Source organism: Gopherus evgoodei, chromosome 4 (genome assembly GCF_007399415.2).
Source record: "Gopherus evgoodei ecotype Sinaloan lineage chromosome 4, rGopEvg1_v1.p, whole genome shotgun sequence".
In the NCBI taxonomy this organism is placed as follows: domain Eukaryota; kingdom Metazoa; phylum Chordata; order Testudines; family Testudinidae; genus Gopherus; species Gopherus evgoodei.
The window spans coordinates 104,112,489-104,125,154 of NC_044325.1; the positions used below are offsets into that span (position 1 = coordinate 104,112,489).

The following is a 12,666-nucleotide window of genomic DNA, read 5'->3' on the forward strand; positions in this document are numbered from 1 at the left end:
AAGTTAAGTTGACCCAGGAATGTTGTTCAGGGATGTGAAAAATCCATGCTTCTGAACAGTGTAGTTAAGGCAACCTAACCCCTAGTGTAGACAGTGCTAGGTCAGCAGATGAATTCTTCCGTCACCTTGTTACCATCTTTCAGGGAGGTGGATTAACTACAGCAATGGGAGAACATCTCCCATTGCTGTAGTGAGTGTCTACACAGGAGGTCTACAGCTGTGCCGCTCTAACGGTTTACGTGTAGATGTAGCCAAGGGAACAGAAGAAATAGTATTACATCAATACTACTTAGCCACTGGACTGGCCTTCAGTAAGGAGCTTCTCTAATCTGCTGTGAGCGGTTGTCACCCAAGCAAGTTACCTTCATAATGAAATTAATATAAACTTTTATGATCACCCTCCACTCTCATTGACTTCAATGGGAGCTGCAAGTACTCGGTACTTGTTAGATGCGCACCATTAGTGCTGCAGAGAGGGCTGGGAGCCAGTGCTCCAGTTAGTGCCTTTGTTGGCTTTTGGGGTCATTTAGCTATTATTGTAACTCTCCAGCTCATATTTAAGTATCGTTTCAGATGCTGTTTCAATGGAAAGCATTTCCAACAGCAACAACGGAAAGTGCCTGGCTTTGACAGACTAACTATTGCGTGGCCCATTGCTCATGAGTAGTGGTTAAAAGATCAGTCTTCAGGTCAAACCACTAACTGCTTTAAAGCTTGCTTTCCCCTCTTCTTTAGGTTTATCAGCATCATGTTCTATTTAATATGGGAAAACTTTGCTGTGGTCTAATTTATGTCGGCCTGTGTGAATAAAATGAGAAGAAGAAGAAGGAAAAAAACAATTCTCTGAATCTCCCCGAGTTCCATCTGTTCAGTATACAGCTAAATTGTCTATTCTGTGTCATGGCAAATGGAAAATGACATTTAGTGCAGATATCCAATGTAAAGAGTAGGGCATGCTTCACAAAACCCACTCGGGATCAGCTCTGTTTTGAGCATAGGGATTGTGACGTGATCACTGTCTCCTCATTTCAGAATCTGAAGCAGGAAACGCTGTATGTCACAGAATCCCATTTCACTTTTCCTAAGAGCAAAGATGTCAACCCTGATGTCCTAGCCAAAGTCCAGTTCTACTAATCACATTTTGCCTCTGTGAAGTCTCCCTGCAGTTACCAGTGGATAAGTTATTCCTTCCTTACTTTTCTAAAAACTGCTTTGAAGTGTGGCTGGCGCAGAATGCCTTCTATGCTCCATCCCAGAGGTGGCTGCATTTTATCAATAGATTAAATGATCTTGATCTCGATCTCTCTACATATTCAGCCTTCAGTTACACTCATGCAACCCCTGTGATTCTGCTGTGACATTAATGGTATTGAACACATGCACATCAGGGGAGAATTAGGCATGTAGTCTGGTACATGTTGGGGACAGAAGATGCTTTAGGGATGTATGTTGTTGTTGTTCTGATATGTTCTCTCTTTCACATTGGACTGTGATGGATCAGATCCTGGATGAGGTTGAAAGAAGAAGGGGGATCTCTGCTGCCCTGGTTTATCCATTTATGAGGAGTCTGATGGAGTCTCCTTTTCCTGCACCTGGAAAGACAATCAAAGTCAAGACTTTTCTGCCTGGAGCTGGAAATGAGGTAAAAGGCTACTGCAAACCTTAAATCCCAAACCTAACACCTCTACTCTACAAATACTAAAAAGAAGCCAAAGAAAGAAAGATGAAGATGAGGGAACCATGAAATTTCGTGGGAGGGTTCTGGAAAACAGCAGCATAATTACCATTAACAATAATTCCCTTTGATGATTATAAACTAGTTTTATGTTCATTAGTTCTCTGGAGGTTTGATAATAAAGTTCCAACATACTCCAAGTTCTTGTGTATTTACAGAAGAGCTATGATGTGGCTGAACTTTACTGCAGTATTAGCATGCTAGAAGCCTTCCATAAGGTATTTTCCATTATGACTGTATACCACCAGATCAGGAACTTAGAAGTTGTACGACTGTCGTTATTCAGAGATATGGAATTGGCTAAAGAATTTACTAGCAGCATTTGGTGACAATTTTAAATATCAGTGTTTTGAAATAAATAGTTATTTACCTGACCCCCAAAGCAATGGCCTATATTTGGAACAGCAGATTTTATAAAACATCTTATGGATTTTTAAAGAGAGAGAGAGTGTGTGTGTGTGTGTATTTGTTACAGAAATCCAGTTAAAAATGCAAGATGTAAAAGTCCAATAGAAACCTAGTATTGTAGATTATGTGGGCTACTAGAGAATATCAATGATAGTATGTTGGCTAAAAAGTCATTTTTAACTAGACCCATTTGGTGTGTCAAATTCTGCTGTGTACTCTTGGTGTATCCAGAATAACTCCACTCATTTATTTGGATGGACTAACTGTAGAATTATGGAGAATAGAATTTGTCTGAATGAATGGCATAGAAAAAAGAAGGTGATTTTCTTCTTAGAGTTCTATTTTACTGTCAAGTTCTCTGCCTATTTTTAAATCGGATCACATTTTCTAGTGACCTAAAGCCAGTAACTTCAGTGGTGTTACATTTTGCACCATAATATCTTTTGGGCTGAAATGAAAAGGGTAAGGCACATTTGAAGTCTTCAGTGCTCATGCTGTGGAAAGCATAAGGAATTCTGAGGGTCTGACTTTAGGAATAAAGGCAAGATTTCATAGTGCTTTCTAGATGCTAATGTATACGATAACTGATCTGTAGTCCTGCCCCATTTAACTCATGCGCCAGATCCCTTCCATGCAAAAATACTGATAATGCTAACCTTAATACATGGAAACAAACAAGTACAGTAAAGCAGGCAGCAGATCAAAAAGACTTTAATTAGGCTCAGCTTTGTTCTCAATTACACAAGTGTAGGTGATTAGAATTTTTTTAGATTTAGGTGAAATTGCACTGGCTTACTTGAGAACAGAATTTGGCCCTTCCACTGTAATGCTTCTGGCAGAGACGCAAACAGCAAGTAACTAGGAAACAAACCTTGTATTCTTGCATGAAGAGCAGATAGAAGCAGAAGACTTTGCAAAGCACAGAAAATGTCTGTGGTGTTTATAAAAACTGTTGTGACTTGCAGTGCATCCCACAGCAAGATTACAGTGTTGGAAACTAAGGGCTTGTCTACACTAGCACTTTTCAGCTCTGCAACTTTCTCACTCGGGGGTATGAAAAAACACACCTCTGAGTGCAGCAAGTTTCAGTGCTGTAAAGCGCCAGTGTAGACAGTGCACCCATGCTAGGAACCGTGCTCCCAGTGCTGGGAGCTACTCCCCTCAGAGAGGTGGTTTTTTTAGAGCGCTGGGAGTGCCGCGACTACACAAGCCACGGTAAAGCGCTGCTGCAGCAATGCTTTAACATTGCCAATGTAGACTAGCCCTTAGTAACTAGTCCCCAGTGATTTGGCACATTAACATTACTTAACAAGCCTTCAGTCACCATGCTGAGAAATGTTTTAACTCTTAGTACTGGTCACCTTTATGAAACTTAAAGCAATGGGAGCTAGCATTTACCCCACCGGTAGTATCAGTCAGGAAAACACAATCACTCAACAATGGTATGTTTGCTGATTTTTGCAGCAGTGGTAGGGTGGTGGATATGTGGTATTACAGTGGGAGAATATTTGTTTGCATATTTTGGGTTTCTTAAAAAAATCTAATCACAAAATGTGACTCTACACAATATGGATGCAACAGTGATTTTCTTCTGACTGTTCCTAGGGTGACCAGACAGCAAGTGTGAAAAATCGGGACAGAGTATGGGGGGTAATAGGAGCCTATATAAGAAAAAGCCCCAAAAATCGGGACTGTCCCTATAAAATCGGGACATCTAGTCACCATAACTGTTCCTGTCCTGTCCCTGAGCACAACGGCATCACAAAAGAACTGGTATCAGTCCATTTTGTTTCCACTCTCCTGCACTCTGCTGCTAACTGCAGTGTTGTTTTGGAGCAATTTCACAAGGGCTAATTCAGTTTTAAACGAATACTATAATGTTAATAGAATCTGGAACTGTAGGTATGAAAGCATAAAAATACTTTATACCAATACGTTGGCGGTGGCTTTAGGATACACAGGAGGATGGATAGTATAAGAGATGATTATGGTCCTGGGGATGTGTTCTCTGAGATTTCAACTAGGTCTTAATCTGACAAAAAATAATACGTATATTATGTAGAGTATAAGGAGTGGGGTCTTTTTTGGTAAAGTCTGGTCATATGCAGTATTTTGCAGCTGTCCACTTCCAATGAGTTTACCCTAGTTCCTCCAAATGTCAGTAGGTCATCAGCTGCTGCCCTGCCCTTCTATCTCTTTCTCTCCTTCCTTTGCACTCTTCTATGTGTTTTTACCCTTCTCTGTTTTTCTATCAACCATCTTTGAAGTCCCAGCCTAAACCTGGCTCACACAGGGCTGGATGTTAAAGGGATCATGCAATTCCACAGGTTAAAATCTTAGATGAAGAAATCAACCTAATAAATCTGAGGAAAGGGGCTCAGATGCGAGGGGATGGGTTCAGCATGGAAACGAGGACAGAGTGGAACTTGTCAGATGTTGCCATTCAAGCCATGATCCTCACTCCCCACAAACAGTTACAAGTTCCGGTTTTTGCTGTATGCTGCTGACACAGTCGAGCTGCCCATTTTCAAAGTGGATGTTTATAAAGCAGGACTATTTCATCCTAGCAAATGAGGGCTGATTTAATGCACAGAGTTTCTTTTTGGGAGGCAGATTAGATTTGCAAGCATAACCTGGTGAGGAGGTGTGCAACAGAATGCTGCTCTGGAGCATGCATCTCCTTTTAGTTTCTCTGCAAAGGAGAGAGTGAGAATGAAAGTCCCCTATCTCCTCAGCACAGGGAATGAGGCAGTTAGCGCCATGTGGCTTGTGCATGGGTGAAAGGCATCTGAAGAGCTAGTGAAGCCTGACCAGTTAAACTAACTTACATTTCTTTGAATGCATTCAGGTGATAGAGCTTCGGCGTCCGATGGACTCACGTCTGGAACACGTGGACTTTGAATGTTTATTCAAGTGTCTCAGTGTACGACAGATCATCAGGATCTTTGCTTCCCTTCTGCTGGAGCGACGTGTGATCTTCATAGCAGATAAGCTCAAGTAAGTGGCAAAGGAACTTTAACTATAACATATTGTTGGAGCCAGCATTGTCTGATGATACAAAGGGCATTCAGAGATGGAGAAGGGGATTGCTGGAAGTCAAGCTTCTCCCTCCACAGACATGAGATGAGCCACTAAAATAACTCTTGCTGATTCTAGTGGAAATTATTTGTAGCTTGCAGTTGGTGAATAGAACCAGCTCTGTTACTAGAAGCAAGACACTTAACATGTCTCTGTTTCAGTTTTTCCATTGGTAAAGTGGGGATAAAAACATTTACCTATCCATGAACAATCTCTGCAGTCGTAAGAGCACAGTCTTGCCCTTGTGCTTGGCTCAAGCAGTGGGGAAGGCCCTAATTAAACAACACTTTGCCCTCACATAATTATTTTTCATCCCTAGCTCTCCAAGCTCTTTACAAAGATTGGTAACATCATCGTTTTACAATGGAGAAACTGAGGCACAGTGTCAATTGAAGCTCAAATTTTCATGCATTCACTGAGTTTGAGTACCCAGCTTGAGACCTGTAAGGCCTGATTTCCAGATATAATGAGCACAGGCACCTGCAGTCAATGGGAGCTCTGAATATCAGGCCTTAGTAACCTTAAGAGGAGTTCCAGAAATTGAAGCACCCAAAATCAACAGACATTTGCCAAAAGTTACAGAATGAGTTAGAATAGAACCTAGGTCTCCCGTCTCCCAGTGTCCATGCATAGTCACTGGACCAGAAGTGAGCTCAGCTGTATATTCTGTCATGGCTAGGCATGCAGAACTTCCGTTAGTTTAGTGCTGCCACAGTTGGCTGTTTCTTAAAGATATCCTCTGACTCTCATACACTTAGGGATATATCAGACTGCCTTGCCAGTAGATTAACAAGTAGTTACAGTGACACCTGGATTTTTAACACCTGGGTTAGTTGAGGACTTTGCTGTGTTGGTCTAATTTAGTGGTATAAGCATAAACCTTAAATTACCTAGATTATTTGAAAACAAAGGTTCAAATTCCATTAAGATCAATGTATCTGTTCCTTCTTGTGTAAAGTGTCGCCCAGTTTACGGTCTCGAGACCTTTCAAAGGAGATTGTTAAAAACAAGGTCTTGTCATTTGGACATTAAAAATCTATGGCACTTATTTGTATGTGAAGAGGTTTGCCACAATCTCCTGAGCCAAAATTTTCCTTCTCTATGTTGTGCACTGGTAATCTGTTGGACTGCTACCCTCCACCCCAGAGGTGGGTGCATTTCAGCAATGATCTTTGCACATAATTTATGGAGTACCTCTGGAATGAAAGGATCTATAGAAATGTAAAAAAAAAAAAAATTAAAAAAATGTTGTATTACTTTGCTATATTTTACCCCACAGCAAGAATGTTTGTGTCATTCCCCTCCACACTGAAATTTAAGGAGCATAGTCACATAATAGCAAAGATGCTTAGATTAGAAAAACACCCTAGTATTGCTAAAACTTTAATAATAGTGACAATACTTTTCACTTAGCACCTTCAAAGCATTGTACAAACATTAGCTGAGTTTCATAAAAATGCAGTGAGGCAGATAAATATTGTTAGCCCCATTTTACAGAGGAGGGAAGTGAGGTCTGGAGAGATTGAATGACTTGTTCAAGGCCATAGAGAAAGTCTCTTGATAGCAGTAGGATTTGAACTCCAGTGTTCCTTGCTCCCAGACCATGCTGCCTCTTATACTGTCACTAAGTGCCCTATGTCTGTCTTTCTGTTGACTCAGGTACATGTACAGTTCATAGAACCAGAAGGTTAATATTGCCACTAGCATCTGGTTGAGATATTTTCCCCAGGTGACCTTACAAACTCTGAATCCATTTCCTTGCAGAGATTTTGCTTAAGATTCAACTGTACCATTTGGGCACAGTCCATGAGTGGTGCTCCCTGCTACACCTCTTCAGGGGCATATCTTGCACCTGTCCTACCTCCTCTCTGCCTCCTTTGGGGCATGCGCTCCCCTAAGGTGATAGGGAGGGAGCAGTCCTTGTGCTCCCCAAGCTCAGGGATGGCAATTGGGCATGGCTCTTACATAGGCCCTGCAAGACAGAGGGGATGTCTTGTACCTCCCTCCCCCATTGTCTCCCACTGGAATAAGACCCAATCCAGCCTTTCGTTAGATGCAAGTGTGATCAATGCCAACACATGTAAACACTTTGAGAGATATGTTCAGTCATAGCATGCTAAATAATAAACAATGGCAAATAAAAATAAAGACGTCCATTTATTACACTCAGGAACATCCAGAATCCCTTAAAAGGACCTAAAGGAATGTACGGGTGGTTGAAAAGACAGATGGATTTAGCCAAACAAACTCTGCTAAGTGCTTTATCAACCCTGTCCTTCTCTGAATGATCGCCAGGAATAATAGCTGCACTTAGTGGTCGCCAGCGTATATAATAGCAAAAATACTTTGCATAGTAAAAGCTTTACAACCTTTGGGGGATAATTTCTTAAAGCTGTGGACTCTTTTCAGGTTATAACATGCCTTCCTTAGCAGTATGTCTTGCTGTCTAAAACAACATGAAGATTTTATTAGATCACTCATCCCGTTGGTAACCCTTAGTCTGATTGACCATTCAGAATGATTTAATTTCATGTAAACCCATGGTGAAGATTGTTCCGCTAATCCAGGGTTTCTCCAGTCTTTTCAAAGGCTGTAAGTTGCATCATTGATATCAGTGTCAGGTGGCTTTCAAAATGTATTTTATGTTCCTTCTGGCTGTTTCTCTACAGTGTTATTAATTATATTGTTACTAAACAATTTTGTTTTGTTGGTTATATAACAATATTAGTGGACCCCATATGCACCACTGCATTCGTACTTCTCAGAATGACATGGCCCCATGGCTTCCTCTATTACATAATGCTGCGGGGGGGAGAACAATTTGCACAGAATAGTGCTGGAGCAAATAGAGGGTACAAGGTTCAGCGAAGAACTGTCATCATTCTGTAGCTCCCCAGGACCCCTATGCAAACCGCTGAGAACCCTCAACCCATTGACTTCAGGTGCACCTTGGAGGTTTGAGCACTAAATCCACAACAGGGAGGCATTTGATGGAGGCATGGCCTAATTCTGAGGGGTTGAGATTGTTCTTCTAAGCATATGCAAAAAATGCCTCACACAGCACATGACAAGGATTTATCACTGAATTTGATCCGCTGCTGGGATCATTAGCTTCCTCATCTTGGGCTGGGTACCGACGGGAGGGTGATGTGAATGCTGATCCACGCTGGGAAGCAGCCTTTCTGTGGCATGCTTTTTCCGGAAGACTGGCCTAACAAATGTGGCAAAATACCTTTGCATATTACCTAGGGGGAAAGACACATTGAAGTCTCCTCTGAGGGAGACAGTGGCAGCTTGGCATGGAAGACATCCATGCTGTCAGTGCTGGTGTAGCTAAGGACTGGGTGGAGCAGCCAGATTTTGCACAGATTGCAAGAGAGCTATGGGTTTAGTCGGGAGTTTCCAATGGAAGCTCAGCCTCCTTACGTGTTATGGCTGTTACATGAAGGCCCCCTCAGTCCCATCAGCCCCACAACACAGAGGGGAAAAGAGAGCCCTGCCTTACAGAGGTTTTCACTGGACAAAAAGCTGCTGTGTTTCCTTTTGGCATATTCAGGGGTGAAAGTGGACCGGTATCGGCCCTTATGCAGCCAACGTGAAAGCGCTGCCGCGGCAAAGGACCCTCCTCAAACATCACTGCCCCTTCCTCCCCACCCCCGTTGTCGGCCCTGCAGTGGCGGGGGAGGGGCAGCTGCCCCGGGCGCTGGTGATTTAAAAGGGCCCACCGCTACTGCGGCAGTGGCCAGAGCCCCGGGCCCTTTTAAATCACCGCCGGAGCCCTGGGTGGTGTGGGCCAAGCAGTGCAGCCTGAGGGAGGCTGACCTGGCCCTGCCCCTTCTGGAACCAGGCCCCTGTACCGGTAAGAATTTAATATTACTTTCTCCCCTGGGCATATTTCATGCAGAACCGGGAGGACATGGCCAAACAGAAATTAGAAATGAAAAAGACCATCTCAGTATTGTTTGGATTTATATTTACCTCTGTCACACACAAGCCTAGCAGTAACTCTGTCTATGTAAATTACTGGTCAAAATGCAATCTGTGCTCCCTGTTCTGTTATGGATTGTTGGTTTTGTTATATACCTTATTTTGGGTTTTTGGCATATATTAGAGTCATAGTGTTTAAGGCCAGATGGGACCACCAAGTTATCTAGACTGACCTCCTGTCCATTACAGCTCATTAAACATCACCTAGCACCTGCTCACTAAGCCAAAGTGTTACAGCCCTTTGGAAACTGAATTATTGTATGCCACAGGCAGAAAACAGAAGGGACCAAGGTGCACCAATGCCCAAGGGCCTTGCAATGACAGGCAATTTATTGAGTGACATATATCCAGATAACCCTAGCAAGCAGGGGCGGCTCCAGGCACCGCACAGCAAGCACGTGCCTGGAGCAGCAAGCCAGGTGTGTGTGGACGGGGGGGGGGGGTGTGCCGGTTGCCATAAGAGCGGCAGTCAGGCTGCCTTCGGCGTTGTGTCTGTGGGAAGGCCACCGGTCCCGCAGCTTCGGTGGCAACTCACTGGTGGGTACGCCGAAGGCACAGGACTGGCAGACTTCCCGCAGGCATGCCACCAAATCCACGTTACCAGCGGACCTCCCACAGGCATGCCACCAAAAGCCGCCTGACTGCCGTGCTTGGGGCAGCAAAACATAGAGCCGCCCCTGCTAGCAAGTGACTGGCTCCCCATGCTGCAGAGGAAGCCAAGTGTCACTCATCTGGACCATGAAGACCTAAGAATTTGGATGGCTGCCACATTAATGAGGATGGACAGATCCATTGACTGCTGTTGATTGCTGGGGGAATTGATGCCCTCACAGCTATGCCACTCCACCCATTACAAAGCAAAGATTTTCCCTGTTACTTCATTTTGTGCAACTTCTAAGTACTCAAAAAATGAGCCAGAGGTAGCATGGATAAGGCCTTGGACTGAGAGTCAGGGGACCTGCGTTTAATTCCTGGCTCTGCCACAAGCCTGCTCTGTGACCTTATTTGAGTAACGTCACCTCTCTGTTTTCCCTGCCACTCTGTGTCTGTCTTGTCTATTTAGATTGTAAGCTCTCTGGGGCAGGGACAGACTCTTACTAGCACAATGGGCTCTGGTGTCGCTTGGGTCCTCTAGGCTCTATGTATAAATAATAATAGAGACCTTCGACAAAGGCCTGGAGAGAGAGACAGTAAGAAGCGGATTTAAATCCAATACTTACTGAGATTTTCATGGCTTAAACTGGGATGAAGTCTAAGATGAAACACTCTGAGCTAATAACTGCATGGTTTGGACTGTAGTCTTGTCTGATGTGAGTTTTGTTTATGAGCACCACTGGTAAAGCTGAAAGAGGTTACCAGTAATGTGTTTAAAAAAAATAATAATAATAATTTGACACATCATATATATCTAGTCAGTAGGCCCAAGAACCAGAGCAGGAAATATAAGAGATTTTATAAGGGTTTGATTTCTTCATAAAGAAAAATCTAGGTTAAAAAAGAAAATAATGTTGAGGGTTCAGGCGTCAAACATTGAAGCCTTTTGTGGCTCGCTATTTAATTGTTCTCCAAACAGCAAGTGATTTTACACATTATACAAGTTGGAAAAGCCTGGTGTAATGAAAGGAACTCAATTGTTATTGACTATTTACAGAGTACCCCAAGTATATATGGTGCTTAGCAGACAAATAATACTCATCTCTGCCCTGAAGAGCTTACAATTTGCATCATAACAAGGGATGACATTAACAATGAAGAAAAGAGGGTGAGAATTTTAACAACATTAAGTGGTTGCCTTGGTTAGTTATGCATGTTAGCATTTAGGGTTTTTAAAAATAGGTTATTTGTTTATAAATTAAACTGTTTTGCTGCTTGCAGCTGAACAGATAGTGGAAATAAATTTCTGCAACAGTTTACTCATATTTGAAAATGAATTTCAATTTTTGGTGTTTGCATTCCACAGATATTCAAGTGGTCAGGCTTTACTAACACAAATACCTACAGAAAGGGAATCTAAGCTCCAGTTACTCAAATATCTGCTGAAAGCTACAATTAGATGGGCTATCTGATTGTACCATGTCCACCCTCACCGTTTTCCTTCAAATCAAAGTACTTCCCATCCCAGTGCCCTTAAAGTTGTGAGCGCCTGTTTGTGCTCCCAGAGCTCTGCGTAGCACTGGCCCTGACACACCCCAGATGGGGCTGAGTACTTCTCCCTCTGTAGCTGATAGGAGCAGGGCCGTCCTTAGGCATAGGCAACATAGGCAGCTGCGTAGGGCACCTGAAAATTTGGGGCACCACTGGATCTTAGTGTGCACCCTCTTGTTTTCCTATCCCTGTTCTGACCCTTCCTGCAGGCTCCCACAGATGGCTGCTCTAGCCTGGTGAGTCTTCCTTGGGAGGGAATCTAGTAGTTAAAGTGAAAAAACCTCCAGCCTGCCAGACCTATTAGCACAACATTGAAACTGTTAAAGAGACATTCAAGGGGTAATAAAGCCATTTAACAGGCATTTGCCAACCCCAAGGTATATACTGACAGGTTTCAGAGTGGTAGTCCTGTTAGTCTGTATCAGCAAAAACAAGGACGAGTCCTTGTGTCACCTCAAAGACTAACAAATTATTTGGGCATAAGCTTTTGTGGACTAGAACCCATTTCATCAGATGTCCACGAAAGCTTATGCCCAAATAAATTTTTATACTGTCAGTTTCTGACTTAACTGACAAAAACAGTTGTGCATTAATGTAATATTTACACAGAACATGTCAGTCTACAGGACCTTAGTTTAAAATTTGCTTTAAAAATATTTCATTAGTGAGCTGGTGAAGATTATAAAATCACATTTCTAAACAATGCTTGCATAGAGTTTTAGATGCACAATCATCTTTAGCCTTAAATGTGTGGATCTTCACACATAGTTTTTTAAATAAATCCTTCAAAAGACCTCCCTTATCTAAAATACACATTTTAATTACTATAGTTAAAAAAAAAAGTGCTTCCAAGTCTTCCTGTCCTTTCTGTCCATCCCTTCACCACCTCTCCCCCCACTCCCCACTGAAGAGAGCCCTTAAAGGGACAACAGTCCTTCCCTTCCAGATAGCTGGACAAAGAGTTCCCTTTCTTTACTTCTGACTATCCGACAAACTAGTTTTAAAAGAACCCTCCAGCAAAATCAGTACCTTAGTAAGACAAAATCCTTGTTATACCTAAAATCTTTGGAAACATATTTTTTTTAAAGTTGGTGAAATTTCATAACCATGTCTCTTGTTATGGAGATCACACAAAGTAAATTACTGTTCCCTTTTTCTAAAAGCAATGAACATTGTTATGAACACACTAAACCTCTCTGATTAATTTAAAAGAATGTCTTTGTTTCAGTAAGTTAAATATGTAGTAATCTGGAATGCTGGCTTAAGATTTGAGTACATTTAAAATATAAATTCAACTTAGAAATACTGAATAA

General features: G+C 42.4%; 1 protein-coding gene across 10 annotated transcripts in view; it reads left to right on the plus strand.

The window, feature by feature from the left end:
• ST5 (suppression of tumorigenicity 5) overlaps positions 1 to 12,666 on the plus strand; it is a 299,630-nt gene that overhangs the window by 249,701 nt on the left and 37,263 nt on the right. For all 10 annotated transcript variants that reach the window (XM_030560420.1, XM_030560426.1, XM_030560428.1 and 7 more), the window contains 2 exons: positions 1,502 to 1,642; positions 4,992 to 5,140. In XM_030560420.1, coding sequence (XP_030416280.1) covers positions 1,502 to 1,642; positions 4,992 to 5,140 — 290 coding nt within the window. The remainder of the gene's footprint in view (positions 1 to 1,501; positions 1,643 to 4,991; positions 5,141 to 12,666) is intronic.